Source organism: Mastomys coucha, unplaced genomic scaffold, assembly GCF_008632895.1.
Source record: "Mastomys coucha isolate ucsf_1 unplaced genomic scaffold, UCSF_Mcou_1 pScaffold8, whole genome shotgun sequence".
In the NCBI taxonomy this organism is placed as follows: domain Eukaryota; kingdom Metazoa; phylum Chordata; class Mammalia; order Rodentia; family Muridae; genus Mastomys; species Mastomys coucha.
Genome location: NW_022196914.1, coordinates 69248858 through 69266913, shown reverse-complemented (window position 1 = coordinate 69266913; position 18056 = coordinate 69248858). Strand labels below are relative to the sequence as shown.

Sequence of the window (18056 nt, the reverse complement as noted above, 5' to 3'; positions counted from 1 at the left end):
GTGTCTGGCATGTAAAGTGAATAAGTAAAAATTAATTAATTAATTTAAAAAACAATATCAAACTATTATAGGCTAAATAAATGTTTGTGCCTTGCCTAAATTCAGATGTTACATCTCCAGTTCTCAATGTAAAGATCTTCATCAGCTTTAGGGGTGAGAGGTGTTTGGGAATATGGACCTAGTTAGAAAAGATTCCAGAGAGCTTTCTGTCTGCTCTGTGAGGTTCAGTGAGGATGCAGCTAACTACAAGACATTAGGAAGCCAGGAGGTAATCCCCCATCATACTGAATTGGGAGTACCTGACTCTTAAATTTTTGAAAAAAAGTACATTTGTATTTAAGTCATGAATCTGGTATTTTATGATATAAGTCAGCCTGACTTATTTATAAATGAGCATGAGACCTAAACTCAACAGTGATGTTAAACAGGAATCTGTTTAACTACCCCTTGTATGCCTTTATCTTTTACATTAAATAGAGACTGTCTAAGTATTACAAACTAAATTGGTACTCTTCTCAGAAAGGAACTTACTAATAAGGTGACTGCCTAAAAATAGTCTTAACGCATTCTTCTCTTGTATGCCTTATGCAATGGTCAGTCAACTTTAGATTTGAATCATATAGGAGACACATATGTATATGTGCTTGTCAAAGCGATATCCGGAGAGCTCTACACGAAGAAGAAGGGAAGCCTTCCTGATCACTCCAGGGCCTGGGGTCCAGAATTGAATAAAAAGAGGAATGGGGGAGGAGCCAGTTGGATGCCAACATTCAGGCTTCTGTTTCCTGACTATAGATGCCTTGTGTCCAACCCCATTCCATCACACTTCCCTTGCCATATTCAGCTAGAACCTCAAACTATGAGACAACCTAAGCTCTTTCTTTCATTAGTCGCTTCTTTCCAGTTTGTCACTGAAGTGAAAAATAATGCGCCTTGATTCACAGTGACAGACACAGGATCTATTCAGCAAATGTGACTGATACGCCTCCATTCACATTGACGGATACAGGCTCTTCACACACAGTAACATGTGGACAAGCCCAGAAACAGTCTTCCCACTTAATGTTTTGTTTTTGTTTTTTAATTTCCAAATGTAATAATGCCAAAACAAAGGGTTGACAGTTCTTAAATTATTTGAATGTTCTTTAATAAAACGGAAACAGCAACTTCTGAGGGTGCAGTGCAGGATTCTATTCTGACAAAGACTTAATGAGTAGAGGTGATGTGCCGCCAGGCCATGTTTGAAATTCAGAAGTGGCAAATTCTTACTAGTAAATCAGCCACCTCATTTTCAGATAAGGAGTCAGGCCCTGCTCGGAGTTACTCAGTAGTGTGGACAAAACGCAAGAGCTCTCTCTGCATCAGTGGCTTTTGAGGAAGCAAGGAAACAGAGGAAATGAGAACCCTGCCACTTCTGAATCTAGGCAACTCAAGCTCTCATGATCTGGGAAGCTTCGGCCTTTCCCGAGAGGAAAAGAAACCATGTGCAAAACAAAGGCAAACAGGGAACCTTCTAGAGTCATTCAGCACTCTTGCTCCCTTAAAGTCACATCACGGAGAATGGAGAATTGTTTATCTTTAGAATAATTTTCCCAAGAATGGAGAAGAGCTAAATAGTATGTTTTAATTATCTAAAATGCTCTCCCCTTTGCCTATATATATATATTTTCAAATCACATCCCCCTGACACTCAACCAAAGGAAGTATCATATTGATATGATATGATGCAAATCATATATGATTTATAATAAGAAAATTCAATAACAGGCGAGTTCTTAGTTTGGTAATTTGTATGCAGGTCACACCTACTATAATGAGCAACTATGCACATTGATAAAAAGAATTCCAGGCACAATGCTCTGGCCTTTTATGTTATGCAAATTCCATATAACCAAACAACAACGACTAAAACAAATGAATGTGAACACTCCACCAATTTGTTGAATTTGTTTAGTTGGTTATTAAACTTGAGATTCAAAAAAATGACTGGTTGCATACTTCTCAGTATAGCCTCTTTTTTTCTGTTAATGCTGTAATGCATACTAACTTGTCCTTTCTACACACTCATCCCCAGTTCTGTAGGAAGAGTGAAAGATGGCCTTGGGCCTTAGCAGTAGGATCTCAGGACAAAACACAAAGCATTTCCACACCAAAGAAATGTGTTTGCATTTGTGGTTTTCCTGATGCCTTCAAATGAGTGTTCCTACGTCACAAGCACATCTGTTTGGATGCTTCTTCCCCTTGGGTAAATGAACAAAGGGACATATTGTTAGAACTTGCCTGATGGAAATTAAAGCTGCTTTCATTCTTGCCTGGCACAGCTTTTCTCTGACTGCTCTCCTTATTTCATGTTGCTTATTCCCTTGTAAGATGATAGAAAACTCAAATTTGTTATGAGTCTGGTACCTTACAGGTACTGGGTAATTGGAACAAATGCTTAAAGCTCCTTAGAGTACCGTGAAGGACAACTTAAAGATGATAGAAAGGAAGATTAAAACGGGCAGTTAGAGACCTAAGTCAGAGTGAGGAGCTAATGGAGTTTCAGAATCTGTTTGGCTGATAAGTACCTTTATCACACTTGCTTTCAATACATACCTTTGGATCGATCTAGAGAGATTGATAGTCAAGACATAAATATCTCCTAGTTTAACTTTAACTATGTATTTGTTTCATGCACTTAAATATCAGGGTGTTCAGCATCATGCAGTGAAGCTTATATGAATGAGTAAAAAGGCATCTACATCGCAAAAGACCCATCCAGTGTCAACTAGGCCACATGGATGAATGAATCTTCCTTTGTTCACAATCTGCGTATGATGAGAGGACTGAAAGCTAACCAAAGGCTTAATCCCAAACCTAACTGCAACACCACGACATTAAATCCAAGAAAGCTATAAACGTTGCATGTACACGTTTTACAAAATAAGTGAAGATGAAAGGTACTTACACTTTTGCTCCGAGAAAGTACATCACAAGTGTTCCTCTCCATGGTGCGGTTTTCAGTAGTTGGGATGCCACTAGCTGCTTCCAACTACTCTCCCTGCAACTCTTCTCCACTCAGAGGCAACTGAAATGCTGTAGGAAAAGGCAAGGAAATGTTTAATCAAGTATATGATTAACATGTGCACTTCGAAATGCTGCCACGGACTGGGACAGTGATTCTTAAATAATTCATCAGAACAGGCGGAGATGTTGATGTGTTTAAAGCAATAAAAGTGGACAGGAGGAACGTTTTCAAAACAGCTTTTGTTTAACGCAAGTTACAGATCCCAGCACCATCTGCTTTCTGTTAAATATCTAAGCTTACTTTTTTAGCAGTTGAAATAAATAGGTGTGGTAGACACAGTCTAAGGATCCTCATACGAACGGAAGAGGCAACTGAACCATGGTCTGTGCTAATTCTTGCTGGGAAACTGGGGACTCTCCAATTTTCCACTAAGGGGCCAGGCACATAACCTGCCCCACCAGTGGGAAAACACTAAAGACTACAGGACGGCTGTGAGCATGATGTCACAGCTTCCTCTTCTTGTTGTGTTACCAGTAAATGTACATAAAAGTCAATGGCGTTATCCCAGTGGCTATGCAGCCACACTCCAGAGGTTCAAAGAAGGTGAAAAGCATGCTTGAGAGAGGGTGAGAGCCTCTTACCTAGTTAAACTATAACTGTTATTCCAGAGACTCTCCCAGAGTAGCTGTCACTTTCATAGCACCAATGGCCTTGTTTCCTAACCTCTACTTTCCTAGACACTGGAAAGGAGACTTTACAGGGAAGGTTGAATTAAGTAAATTTCTGCTATTCATTTACGTCTATACATGGTTTCATTACTCACAGGATAGAGTTGTATGTGGGATGACATGCTTTGGGGAGACTTACTCTAGAGAAAAGAGGATGAGGCCAACAAGCTTGGCCAAAGCATTGACTAATAGTGTAGGCTGACATTGTAGGTGTGGAGGGCTACAGGCAACAGTGTGTTTACTCTATCAATTGAATGCAGTCTAAGTTCTTTAGGGAAAATGAGGTGCCTATCTGACATTTAGAAGAAAGAGTAGCAACAGTTAAGGGCTGAAAGAATTAGGTTCACAAAACAATTTTGAAAATACTAAGTCCAAGTTGTTATGAATTATAAATGAAAACACCACAGGAAGACCAACAGTGGACCCCTGGGAGCTCCCAGAGACTGAGTCACGAACCAAAGAGCACACACAGGCTGGTGCGAGGCCCCCACCACACATGTAGCAGAGGACTGCCTTGTCTGCACTCAGTGGGAGAGAATGAGCCTAATCCTACAGAGACTTGATGCCCCAGGGAACTGGAAATAGTAGAGATGGGGCTGCCCTCTCAGAGGTGAAGGGGAGAAGGGATGGGGAAATTTCTCTAGGGGGAATAGGATGGCAGCATTTGGGATGTAAATTAATTAATTTAAAATGAAAATTAAGTAATCTAAAACAGTTGTCTGCACCAAAAATAAACAAACAAAAACCAAATCAAAACAAACAAACAAAAAAATCTAAACATGAGTTCAAAGCATGAGAGACAATAGAGAATCCAACATGGCTGTGGACCTCAGCAAAGGGATAGCCATGCAGCATAGGAGTCCAACTCCCACTAACACCATTGGATAGGGACCTTCACCATGCTCTCTAGCAGCCCACAGTGGCACTCTCTCAAGGCTAAAGAAACTTGTTTCAATCACATATGAGCCACTCTCTTCAGAGTTCTAAAAATCAAAATGAGATATTTTTAGGGAGGCCAGGGCACCCCTTGACAGCAAGGTGCAAATAGAAAGAGAGAATGGATACTATTATTGCTAAGAATACTCCTAGATGTGGAGACCCACTGCTACCAAGGTGGAAAAAAAAAAAAAAAAAAAAGGTTTTCTAGCTTGAAGGAAATGTCTGCCTAAAGGTAAAAGAAAAACACAGTGTGAGCTTCTAGGGGAAAAAATAATTATTTCTTTTAGGCTTTATGGGCTTTTGTGGTCACTGTTTTGAAGAGAGGAAGTTTTAAATAGAGAGACTAGCCTACACAGGAAAAATACTTAGATCATAAGCTTCCAGGAACTGAGTCACCTTCATGATTAGATACGATGCTCAGCATCTTATATGGTCTCTAAAAATGTGCAAATATATTATTCATTTCATTTGAGAAATGGATAGAGATCGTTTTTAACTATGATCTAAATGCCCATGACTAGAGAGAGAAAAAAATGACATCTAGATAACTGCTGTGGGAAGCTGATGCTCTGCTGGGGAGAAACTCATTGAAAATATTTAATTATTCATCTGGTATGTAATGAGTACCCTTAGGGTACCATGAAGAAGTGCTCATAGTGAGCTAGTTAATCAATGATTTCAAACCAACAAATCAGTAAAGTCAGACAAACAATGGATTTGACCTGGAAAGGCTTGCTGAATTAATCAAGTAGTTTAAGACATTTGACTTGAAAGCCTTTAATCCCATCATTAAGAGATTCTTCCCTACAGGAATTCAAAACTTAAAGAAGTATGTGTAAACAGATGGACTTAATTAGAAAGACCAGACTCTCCATCTATATAGCTAGAGGGCAGCCTGGCCTCCATAAAAAAGTATGGACCTGGGAGCCGAATAGGTGTATCTCTGTATAGCTCTAGGCAATCTGACACATCTTAGCAGAGAGACACTGATGAATACCTGGTCTTCTTCGAGTGTTGATGAAGAGATGTGCTTAGAGCAATATCTAGCAAAACACTTGGCCTGTAAGATGGGGCTCACTTTTGTCTTCACCATCTGCATCTTTCTCTGAGTACCAAAGGCCAAGGAATAATCATATAACTGATTCTTATTTATTGTCTACAAGAGCCTAAAACCCTACAAATAAAACAAGCCTAGGCAAATTTTAACTAAGTATTGGTGAATCATTTACCTGGAACTCAGGAGATGGTGCATGACTATCAGGATCATTTTAAGAGAGTTTAGTAAAGGCTGTAAGGAAGACGGGGGCAGGGTAGAGGAACCCACAATGACAGTGCAGTCCTGGGAGCAGGCAATGGCAGAGTTATCTACAAGGAGCAAGCAGAGATGGATGTCTGCATCTACAAAAAGAAAACCATGCAGAACTGGCTTCCTTGAGAAGGCAGGTTACTTTCTGGCACAGCCCGGAGGAAAGAGGTGAAGAGAAGCACGTGATCTTATACCACCCTCCTCTGATCACCTGCCAGGACTCCCTACTAGCCAAATGCAACTGAGCAAGAGGGCAAAGAAGATGCGGATACATTTTTCATCTGTCAGTCTTCTGGGACAGAAAGCTCTGAAAGCCAGACAGGGAAAGGGAAAGAGCTGCAGGCAAAATAGAAGACCTGCCACACAACTATGGTACGCATTCTAGCAAGAGGGTTATATTCTCCTGCTGCCTCATTTGCTCCAGGAAAAATATCTACCATTTATCTCCATAATGCCAAAAAGTAGATATTGCTAATGTATTGTACTATTCAAAAATAAGGGTATCTGTTCCAGAGAGAACTCATTGTTCAGACCCAAACTTGATCACTGTGGTCATCATACCACTCTGATGTTGCTATCATGGACCAATGCCTTTTAATTATCAACAGAAAGTAATTAGCACAAATATCAGATTTGTGCCCATATCAAAGAATGTTTGAGAAGGCAAAAGGAATTTTGTTTGTTTGGTTTTTTTTATTCCCAGAGAGGCAGTTATCTGAGTCCCTACAAATTTCTCCCTTAGCAAAGATAAGGTAAGACAATACAATGTGTTTCTCTCTCTAGGCAAGACACACAAATGGAAAACTGGAGGCAACACTGGCCCATGTGTTGTCATTATGACAGAAGCTTCCATATAAAAGTCCATATAGCTACTATCAGAACATTTCTGAAGAGTTTTCTCCAAACATAATCCACCCCATTTAAACAGAAAAAGTCGTGAAGTCTAATGACAGTCAAATCTAAGCATTCAGTAAGGTTCCAGTTGACCTCAAATATCAGGAAAGCTATTAGGTACATGTTAGGCACTTATGATGAATTGCCTTTTCTTCTCCTTTTCTGGAACCAGAACTTTTTTCCTTTCCTAGAGTAATAGAATGACTGTTAGATCATAACACTACTCCAAGACATTAAAATAAAACACCACTGAGTTCCAACTTGCCACTCACTAAAATAAATTTGTCATATAGCACAAAACCTTCTTCATTTAGGGCATTGGTTCTCAACATGTGAGTCACAGCTCCTTTGAGGGGTTGAAGGACCCCTTTGATGGTTAGGGGGGAGTCTCTGCAACATGAAGAACTATATTAAAAGATCACAGCACTAGGAAGGCTGAGAGCCATCGTTTTAGGGAGAAAGGAGTATCCTAACATATTGCCTTTGGATAATTAAGAAGTTCTCAATTAGATCTGTCTTTAGTTTAGAGTCTTTTTTTTTTATTATTAGATAGTAGATGTTTCTAATGGTACATTAAAATGAAATTAAATTGCTTCAGTTTTCCCTAGCATTCTCTCAAAGGGCTGGGAGAAGGGAGAATGTGACCAACTCCAGGGTGTTACGCACATGATCAGCAACTACCCTCCCCACCCCAGCTATGGCCTAGTCCTCTTGAGTAGATTCTAATATAATGGAAAAATAGTGGATACAGAATATAATTGTTATAAAAGCCAATGTTCTTGTGCAGTTTAAACAGGCTCAATGTATTTAGGCTTAGCCAGAAAAATATATATGAAGATAAATTAAGAAGAGGCAATGAGCCTAAGAACTAAATACTCCAAATGTTAACTACAAGGGGGCAAGACAAAAATTTCATGGAGAATTTAACTGATGGCCTTAGTGAGTTAAGTGCATATCAGTTTTCCCTCTCCATACAGAAGATGGACACTATTTGTCCATTTGGCCTTTGCTTAGACAAAGGAAGATATTACCTGGATTCCCTCACATCTTCTAAACCTCTGTGTTAAGAGAAGATCCAGATGCATTTTTGTCCAGACCCAAAGAGAACACCAGTAGGTTCCTGAATTTTACAGCTTCTCTCATTTTTCCAGCTGTCATGGGCTGATATCTCTCAATTGAGCTCTTGCTTGAACTCTAGAAAATGAAATCTAGAGAGCTCAAGATACACAGAAACTCATTCAGGAATCAATAACATGAAGCATCAGCCTAAGATCACAGAGCTGCTTAAGACAGAACAGAAAGGAGGCTGAAGGGCATCTCCCCCCACCACACGCCCATAAAAGTGTCTTGGAGCTGAATATTCTGCCCTGTTCACTTTTTTCCTGAAAGCTAATTTCATGGCTGTAACAATGTCTCATGGTTTTCCAGAAGAGTTTTAACTACTCGGTTTTAAGGCAGACAGGAAGCTGACCGGCAAAAGAGGATGAACTTGAGACATCCAGTTTCAGTTTGCACTCTGTAGGGACTTTACCCTGCAGGGACATCTCAAAGGCCAAGTAGAAAGGTCAAATGGTCTGGTCAACACGTGTTTAATCTGTCTTATCCTTCCTACTTTTAACATCGTTGCTTGGATGTAGTTAGACTTCTCTAATCTCTCCATGTTTGTTTCTAACTCAGAGCCTCAGATTCATGTTTTTAAATTGTTCATCCTTCTGAACTCTTTTTTTCTTCATCATCCTGCAAAAGCCCCACCCATCTATCAATTTCCCCATGTCTCCAAATCACACAGGCCTCTACTGTGAACTACAAAAACAAACAAACAAACAAACAAAAACAAAGACAAGTTGCACAGATTTCCACTTTGCTCCTTAAGATTTCTAAATGTAATCATTGTTTCTTCAATTTAAAACTGAATTAGGTTCCAACTACACATTGCATGATTATCAATCCAAGTTCATTAAGGCTGAGAGCATTTCACCATCACTGTTCCACCTTCTCCATGGTGGAGACATAATGTTGATTACTTATCAACAATATAAAGAAACAGAGGGGGAAAATAAAACTATAAACCAGTGGTTCTCAACTTAGATAACCCTTTGGGTGTCAAAAGAGCCTTTCACATGTCTCACCTAAGACTATCAGAAAGCAAAGACATTTACATTACAAATTCATAAAGTATAAAAATTTCAGTTAGGAAGTAGCAATGAAATAACTTTATGGTTTGGAGCCACCACAATATGAGGAACTATATTAAAGGGTCGCAGCATTAGAAAGGTTGAGAACCACTACTATAAGCTCATTTCAGAAAATGAGCATTTCAACCAGTAAATATATATTTTGCAAAATTAGAAACAAAGTTATAACTACAGAAACTGCATTATCTCGTTATCAAAGAAATTAAAATCTCTAAATTTATATTTGCTTTCTTTGTAAGTTAGCAAAGTTATTTTTCATAAAATCCTGGGTGGGTATATATGTTATTAAAAGGTATATATGTGATTAAATATGTTTTACATTTCTCTGATATGACTTCCAAATGAAATAAAGCTCTTGGAAGAATTATGCTAATAAAATCCAAAAGCTTTAATGTGGTGACATACTTTTATACAATAATTCTGGAAGTAAATTTAATTGTGAGAAGGGATTCATATGCAGAAGCAATCTTGGAAGTTCTAATAGTAATAATGAAAATGTGGAAATAATTTAGATATCCAATTATAGGAGACTGGCTAATTAAAATATGCAACCTTTCCTAATGCATAAAATAGATGCACATTAATTTAATTACATGAGAACTGTGTGTGTCACAATGTTAACTAAAAATAATTGGGAGAGGTTGTGGCTATAGGTAAAGCTCAGTCTAGCTTGTATTAGGTACTAGGATTCATTCCCAACACACACAGACACACACAGACACACACACACACACACACACACACAGAGAGAGAGAGAGAGAGAGAGACAGACAGACAGACAGACAGACACAGACAGACAGACACAGACACAGAGAAAGAGAAAGAGAGACATAGACAGAGACACAGATATAGACACAGACTCAGAAAAGCAGACACAGAGACAGAGAAGGGAGGGAGTAAAGGAGAGAGCAAAGAAATGGATAAGAAGAAAATTCATTATTAAAGTTGCTTCTACAATACTATCCTGAAACTATGCACAGGAGACGAGCTGGAATGAGATATAGCAAAAATCAGTACATTTGTATAGGCACCATATTATGGTTCATTCCATTGTGGCTTCTGAATTTCTTTGCTTTCTCAAATTATCAACACTTGGGAAAAGGCACTTAAAAGTTAGGTAGTTGGAAAATGTTTGTGTGAGCCACTAACCGCCCCTTCTTCCTTTAGTGGTGACTTCTGCTTCTGTCTATGGTTATCCTGGGCACTTCTCACATGGCTCTTTGAAGCACTGGAGTGAATATAAAAACAAGTCAGTAACCACCACTTGCTACTTCAGAATATAATGACAGTGCTGATGTTTGCTTATAGGATGATGCTGGGGGAGGCTGTTAGACTGTTTGCTTCTTCATTTTTCTCTAGAATTCCCACATTTGCTGTTTTCTGTGGAGTGCTAGAATTCATCTTTTAGGGCCGGGAATGGCTTAGTTCAAAAGAGATGGTCCAAATTAAGTCCCGCTTCACAGACGCTGTTCTCTCGGTCCTCTGCTGGGTATCAACCAAAAGACAATTTCCCCTTCTGTTAAATCTTGTGATACTACCGTCTACCAAAAGAATTCCCTCGTCATTACACTTACAAAACCAGTTATGATGGTTCCTCCAAACTAGTTTCTGAGCATGCCCAACACATGGCACCTTGAAGACAGAGGCAAATACAAACAGCACACTATATTAGCAATCAGCCCGATTAGGTTTTTTGGGGCCCATAGGAGTTCAATTTACAAAGTAGTTTTCCTACCTAGATCCTGCAGAGTTACAGCAGGTACATCAGGGATGATAGGATTAGGTAGCTTTCTGAATATTTCTAACTTTCCGTCTCATGTTACATTTTTCTCCCCATGTATAGTAATAGGAAAACTACTCACCCCATGAACCTCATCCTTCTACCTTATGCTCCCTCCCCCACGGCCGCTATCCTCTTTCTCTTTACATTTAAGTGCTTTGAAAGGATTCGGTATTTCCATTATCCTTTCCTGTCCCAACCTCTTCCCCTTAATCTAATGCAAACTAGTTTCCCTCCTTCTGTACTTTCTCTGAAGACCCTAGAACTCCCAGAAACTACAGATGTTCTGAATAGAAGGTGCAGCAGCATGGTTGTTTCTCTTGAAACCTTCTCCTCTGTCTCTGTGATATCACTTCTCTGGCTCTCTGGCTGCTTGCTTGACTTCTTTCTTTTTAAAAGTTTTATTAGCATACATTGATTAGCATAAAATGGCTTTCCTGCAGAGACCATACCAGCTGTCAGAAGTCCAGATCTATGTTGTTTAGCCCAATCGGTATCAAAGAAGCCAATAATTAGGCATATATAAATGTATACATGGAGAGAGACAGAGAGACAGAGAGAGAGAAGAAAGAGATAGCTCAAGTTGGGGATGTCTATAGAGTGCCTACCTTTGGAGTTCAAGAAACCCCATGGAGGAGAGGGAGGAAGAATTGTAGGAGCCAGAAGGATTGAGGTCATCAGGAAAACACAGCCCATGATCTCCAACTAGGCAGAGCTCACTGGGGCTTACAGGGAATAAAGCAGCAATCAGAGAGCCAGCATAGATCTGGGCTAGGCCCTCTGTATGCATGCTGCACTTGGTTAGCTTGAGATATTTGTGGGACTCCTAACAGTGGGAGTTGCAGGGTGTCTCTGACTCTTTTGGCTGCTCCTGGAACCCTTTTCCTCTTACTGGGTTGCCTCATTCAACCTAAATATGTGTGTTTGTACCTAATCTTATATATGTGTGTGGTACCTTCTTATGCTGTGATCACTGGGTATCCTTGGGAAACCTGCTTTTTTCTTTCTTTCTTTTTTTTTTTTTTTAAAGAGAAACAGAGAAGGGGTGGATATGGGGGAGAGTGAAGGTTGTGGGGACTGGGAGGAGTGAAGAAAGGGGGAAATTGTACTCAGTGTTTATTGAAAATAAAACATAAATAAATACAAAAAGAGTTTTTATTATGACATTGATGTGTGTGTGTGTGTAAGAGTTCCACATGTAAGAGGTTTTATTGGGAGAGAGAGATGGGGAGATGGTGGCGGAAAGAGAAGGGGAAAGAGAGAGGGAGGGGTGTTCCATATATATATAGGTGGTGACAAGGTCATAGGTAAAGGTGGGAGGTGAGCCCAATGCATTCTGGGAATATGGTGGCTGTTGCCTTGGCAACAGGTCTGTGAGGCCCGCCTTATGTGGCTTCCCAGGTTTCAGAGGCCCTGATGCCAACAATGACTGCCAAGTCAAAGTTTACCAAGAAAAGCGATGGAATTTAGAATCCTGGAGCCTGTAGAAATAGCTCATCAGTAGAGATCAGTTGCTAGTCTTTCAGAGGCCCTGGGTTCAGTTCCCGGAATTCATAATATAGCTCAAGACCAAATGTAACTGCAGTCCAAGAGCATCCAACATCTCTTCTACCCTCCACAGGCACTGCACATACATGTTACATGGACATACAGGCAGACAAAATACTCATACATGTAAAATAAAAGAAAATAATAGGTTCTTGTTTAAAATTCAGATTCCTGACTATGCACTGGTGTGTCAGAACCTCTAAGAGCGGTATCCAAGAAGTTCTGGACATAATCATGATGAGTACAGTAAACGAAACTGTTGGCCAATACTTGAGAAATCTTGTCTACAGTATATTCATGGAAAACCTGTCTATTTTCTCTGTTCCACTCATTGTCATATGCTTAATAATTTCCATGAATATATTTCATATCCTGACTGCTTCTGAGTTTTAAATTTAGACACCTGAGTTCTGTCAGGCACCTGACTTAAAATGACCTCAATCCTCTCAAAGACACTATGTCCATTTATGAATTGAACAGTTTTTCTTAATTCTCAAACATATCTCTCTTGCTGTTTGAGTGCTCTCTCTCCCTCTGTCTTCCCTCTCCCTCTTCCCTCCCCTTTCCTCCTTCCATCCCTCCCCTACTCCTCCTCTGTCACCCTGTCTCTCCCTCAGCTGAGAATGCTCTGACACACCCTCTAATACTCTGAGCTCTTCGCATTCCTTTCCCATTTTTATCACCACTCAACTTATGATCATGTCTTACTCGAAATGTTTCTCAGCTCTCTTATCTCTTTACAAATCTATCACTACTATGTTCTAGACATTTATCTACACTATTTCAGCCAACTTCTAACAAAACTTGGAGCTAACACTATCTCTTTCAAGTTCATCTTTAAAATCTTTTTCATTTTTTATTGGTTATTTTTTATTTACATTTCAAATGCTATCCTACCTTCCCAGTTTCCCCTCCACAAATTCCCATCCCCTCCCCATCTCCTGCCTCTATGAGGGTACTCCTCCTTTAAAGTCTTACACCCATATGATAATGTACAAGTCAGTCACCTCTTCCACATGATAGGTAGGGACATGTGCTTTTGGTTACAGATCCTCCACTTGCCTTCTGAATAGCATGGCTCTCGTTCACTTGAAATACTGAGATAACTGCAATAGTGGTTTATTTTTAAATTACATGTACATATCTGTTTGTCTATCAACATATATATATATATATATGTGAATATGAATTCATATACACACATATATGAATACTTTGGAGTATGTGTGTGTCTGATAACTATTTGTTGGCATTGCTTATCATCTTTCACTATTCAAATCCCAGGGACTGAACTCAGGCTATCCAACTCAGCAGCAAGTGTTTCAACCCTGTGAGCCATGTCAGTGACCCCACTTAAAGTTTCTTTCACATTCTGTACATTTTTTTTAAGTTTTATTGCATTATGATGAGAAAAGTTACATGATTTCAATTTATCTGAATTTGTTAACATTTAAAAATATATTTTAAGTATATAGAATTAAATCACATTCTTGTTTCCCTCTTGTACCCCAACTCCTCCCAGAGACCCCCTTCAATACCTACAATATCTTTTTTGTCATATTCCTTAAAATTTATAAAACATTATAACAATAAAACTGAGTATTATAAAAGTTGTTTGATATAAAACAACAATCAATTTAAGTCTTATGTAAATGCTTGTCTACAGCAATACTGAACATACATATGTTTTTCTCTATATAAATTTTAAATAGCTCCAAACATATTAACTGTATATTTTAAAATAATACATCACTACTAGTATTTTCTTAAATGAACATAAATATATAAAGTCTTTTGTTTCTTTGTTTTGTATTTAGTAGAGCTTAAAATCTTGGCTCTTACTGTGATACAAGCCCAAAATAAGAACAATTTTTAGACACTGGAGTTCATTGTAATAAGGCTGTACTTCAATGACCCTCACATCACCAAAGGATTTTACCTCCATTGTAGCTAAGCTGAGAGTTGATAGTTCTGCTCCACCAAGGAATGAATTGTAGGCACAATTTTTGGATACAAACGTCCTGCTATGGTCAAAGCTATTTGACTTGAGTGAGTGACTTTATTCTCAGCCCACAGAGAACAGGTTACATTCATTTAAGAAATAGTGTGTGTATTAAGATGGTTTATTCATAAAGTCATTCACCAACTGTTTCCATGAACAATGGTTCTGCTTGGAGGGTGGCACAGACATTAGGTGAGGGTAAGAATCTGGTTCATTAGCTGTGATAATTTGGAAAAGCATTCATCTCAGAGAAAGAGTAACTTATAAAGTCCTCTTCTTCAAACTTGATACAAGAGTTACAAAATCAAGCAAAGCATTCAGTCTCACTCTTTGTTGTTCTCTTACAAACTCCCTCCCAATTTAATTGTCTACATTTCTTTTGGGTATATAAATAATTTTGAAATATGTAAGCTGTTCTGAAAACCATAGTATACTGTAAAAACATGAAATAAACAATACTACTAATACAGAGGCTGAGATAGGAGAAGCAAGATTTCAAGACCGTTATGTTGTACACAGCAAAACACTGTCACATACAAACAAGCTGAAAATGTATATGGATTATACAATATTGGACCTATTTCTCCAATTACCAAATTAGAGAGATCATTGGATGACAATCAACAAATTTCTAATTCCTCATATTTCTGGATTTCAATCGATTAGAATATGTTGGTAATATTAATTTTCATATTAAGATATTAAGAAAAATAATTCCTGTTGTTTTTGTTGTAAGAGGTGGAATTAGGTTTGTGTGGATTTGTTACAAGATTACTTTCTTGCTTCTTCTAGGGTGTAGTTTTGCTCCTTATGTTGATGTTTTCTATCTATTATCCTGTGTAAGGCTAGATTTGTGGAAAGATATTGTGTAAATTTTGTCATGGAATATCTTGTTTTCTCCATCTATGGAAATTGAGAGTTTTGCTGGGTATAGTAGCATGAGCTAGCATTTGTGTTCTTGTAGGGTCTGTATGACACCTGCCCAAGATCTTCTAGCTTTCATAGTCTCTAGTGAGAAGTCTGATGTAATTCTGATAGCTCTGCCTTTATTTGTTACTTGACCGATTTCCCTGACTGCTTTTAAAATTCTTTCTTTGGTTAGTGCACTTGGTGTTTTTATTATTATGTGACGGGAGGAATTTCTTTTCTGGTCCAGTCTATTTGGAGTTCTGTAGGCTTCTTGTATGTTCATGGGCATCTCTTTCTTTAGGTTAGGGAAGTTTTCTTCTATAATTTTGTTGAAGATATTTACTGGCCTATGACCTTGGGAGTCTTCACTCTCTTCTATACCTATTATCCTTAGGTTTGGTTTTCTCATTGCATCCTGAATTTCCTGGATGTTTTGGGTTAGGAACTTTTTGCCTTTTGCATTTTCTTTGACTGTTGTGTCAATATTTTCTATGGTGTCTTCTGCCCCTGAGATTCTTTCTTCTATCTCTTGTATTCTGTTGGTGATGCTTGCATCTACGACTCCTGATTTCTTTCCTAGATGATTTTCTATCTCCAGGGTTGTCTCACTTTCTGAGTTTTTCATTGTTTCTATTTTCATTTTTAGATTCTGGATGGTTTTGTTCATTTCCTTCACCTGTTTGATTGTGTTTTCCTGTAGTTCTTTAAGAGATTTTTGTGTTTCCTCTTGAAGGGCTTCTAGCTGTTTACCTGTGTTCTCTTATATTTCTTTGAGGGTGCTATTTATTTCTTCCTTAAAGTCCTGTATCATCATCATGATAAGTGATTTTATATCTGAATCTTGCTTTTCCAGTGTGATGGTGTGTCCAGGACTTACTATAGAGTACTGGGTTCTGATGATGCCAAGTAACCTTGGTTTGTGTTGCTTATATTCTTATGCTTGCCCTGTACCATCTGGTTATCTCTAGTGCTACCTGCCCCTGCTAAATCTCACTGGAGCCTGTCTTTCCTGTGATCCTGGTTGTGTCAGAACTCCTCAGAGTCAAACTGTCTCTGTGATCCTGTGATTTTGGGATCCTGTAATCTGGGCTTGTTAGAGCACCTGGGAGTGGAGCTTCCTCTGGGTGTTGTGGGACTTGCTGCTGAGCTCGCGCCCGCCCAAGGTCTGTTCAAGGTACCAGCCCAGAGAGACTGGAAGGAAGGAACCCCAGCCACTGGGCTGGTGGAGTTCCTGTGTGCCTGGTCCCGTTGGTCCCAGTTACTCCAGGTGTTGGGACAGATGTTGTGTCCTCCTCACCTCTGATCCTGGGCATGTTAGTGCACCTGGAAGTGGAGCTTTCTCTGGGTGTTGTGGGACTGGCTGCGGAGCTCTCTGTACATTTTTTATACCTCCATTTTCTTCTGGTATATTCTTCTCTTCCTCATATCCATATCTGTATATCTCCTTTATTTGATGATATCTGCTTCAGGACTCAATTCAGGTGTCATCTTTTCTTTGAAGGTTCCTGGTTCTCTCTATGTAGCAGTCTATTGCCATCCAGTCCCTGTTCCCTTTCTTCCATCACACCTCCTGAGTGCTCTTGACAACGAATTTACCATTTTACATTGAAAGAGCCTATTTCCCTGTTTATTTATTGTCACTCTTACCCTGGATTTCACTTTCCCCTTGGAAACAAAGCATTTCACACTTACATAGACAATCAGTACATAAAACACACACAACAAGCCTTTACTGAATTCTGCTTAATTGAGCTGCTTTCCTTCAATGATGCACATTTTGCCTTATAATTTAAAAGCATGAATCTTTTTCTTTGTAGTTTATGCCCACATTCCTCTGTCTTCTCCCCAAACAATAACAGAAATCCTTCTTACAAATTCATTCACTGGACATTTATTAGGCACTTTTGGTATGTATACAATGAGCTGTACCAGTGTCCCAGAACACAAAGATGAATGTGACAGACTCTGCTTGAGGATCCAGAGGTGGGAGCGACAGCAAACGGCATAATACATCAAGTTCTCTGACAGCTCAGAGAAGCCGGCATGAGACCCCCAGGAAGCTGCAAGTGACTCACCCATCTAATGGCTGCAAAGCCTTTTCTGCCATCCTGCTCTTGTGAACACTTTATGCTAAGTGATTCAAGGGCCATTTCCTATATTGATATACCCCAAGTGTAAGGGACAGAACAGAAACGTGAAAACAGACAGTTCCTTCTATCTCCTTTGGGCATCTGGTGAGACTTCTGTTCCTACAGTAGAGCTGGCTCCACAACTCCAAAGTCAGAAAATGTGCTGTAAATAGCTATTCAAAGGACAATGGCAAACAGTCACACTTTCTTACGAGAATGTAAGCTTTTGATTTCAGAAGAGATTTGTTAGAAAATAATTGACATTTCAGAAAATAAAAGTACATCATTTGGCTCCCGAGGTAGCCTAATTCCTTATTCCCAAGGGTATGGAAATGCCAAAGTACCACTCTTTTCAATACTAACTTTGGCCACTGTTTCAAAGAAAAAGTCCTGCTGAGTCATTTAGCAGCAAATCAATTACATTCCCTTCCAGGGTTCCATGGTTTATGGTCTCCCCCAGCACACACCTGAAATAATTGTGCTATCTAAAATACAATTTTTTACCCTAAACACAAGGCTGGGGACAATCTTGTTCTTCTATCACAGGGCAGGGCCTACTGTTTCATATTACTTTGCCTTGCATTAGCTTCCTGCTACACAGAAAACTAACAACAAAAAC

The 18056-nt window shown here is 39.1% G+C and overlaps 1 protein-coding gene across 3 annotated transcripts in view; it reads right to left on the bottom strand.

The window, feature by feature from the left end:
- The window catches only part of Pde4d (phosphodiesterase 4D), a 1511116-nt gene that overhangs the window by 1093529 nt on the left and 399531 nt on the right, over positions 1-18056 (bottom strand). For all 3 annotated transcript variants that reach the window (XM_031359970.1, XM_031359969.1, XM_031359971.1), the window contains one exon: positions 2948-3075. In XM_031359970.1, coding sequence (XP_031215830.1) covers positions 2948-2989 — 42 coding nt within the window. In that variant the 5' untranslated portion in view covers positions 2990-3075. The remainder of the gene's footprint in view (positions 1-2947; positions 3076-18056) is intronic.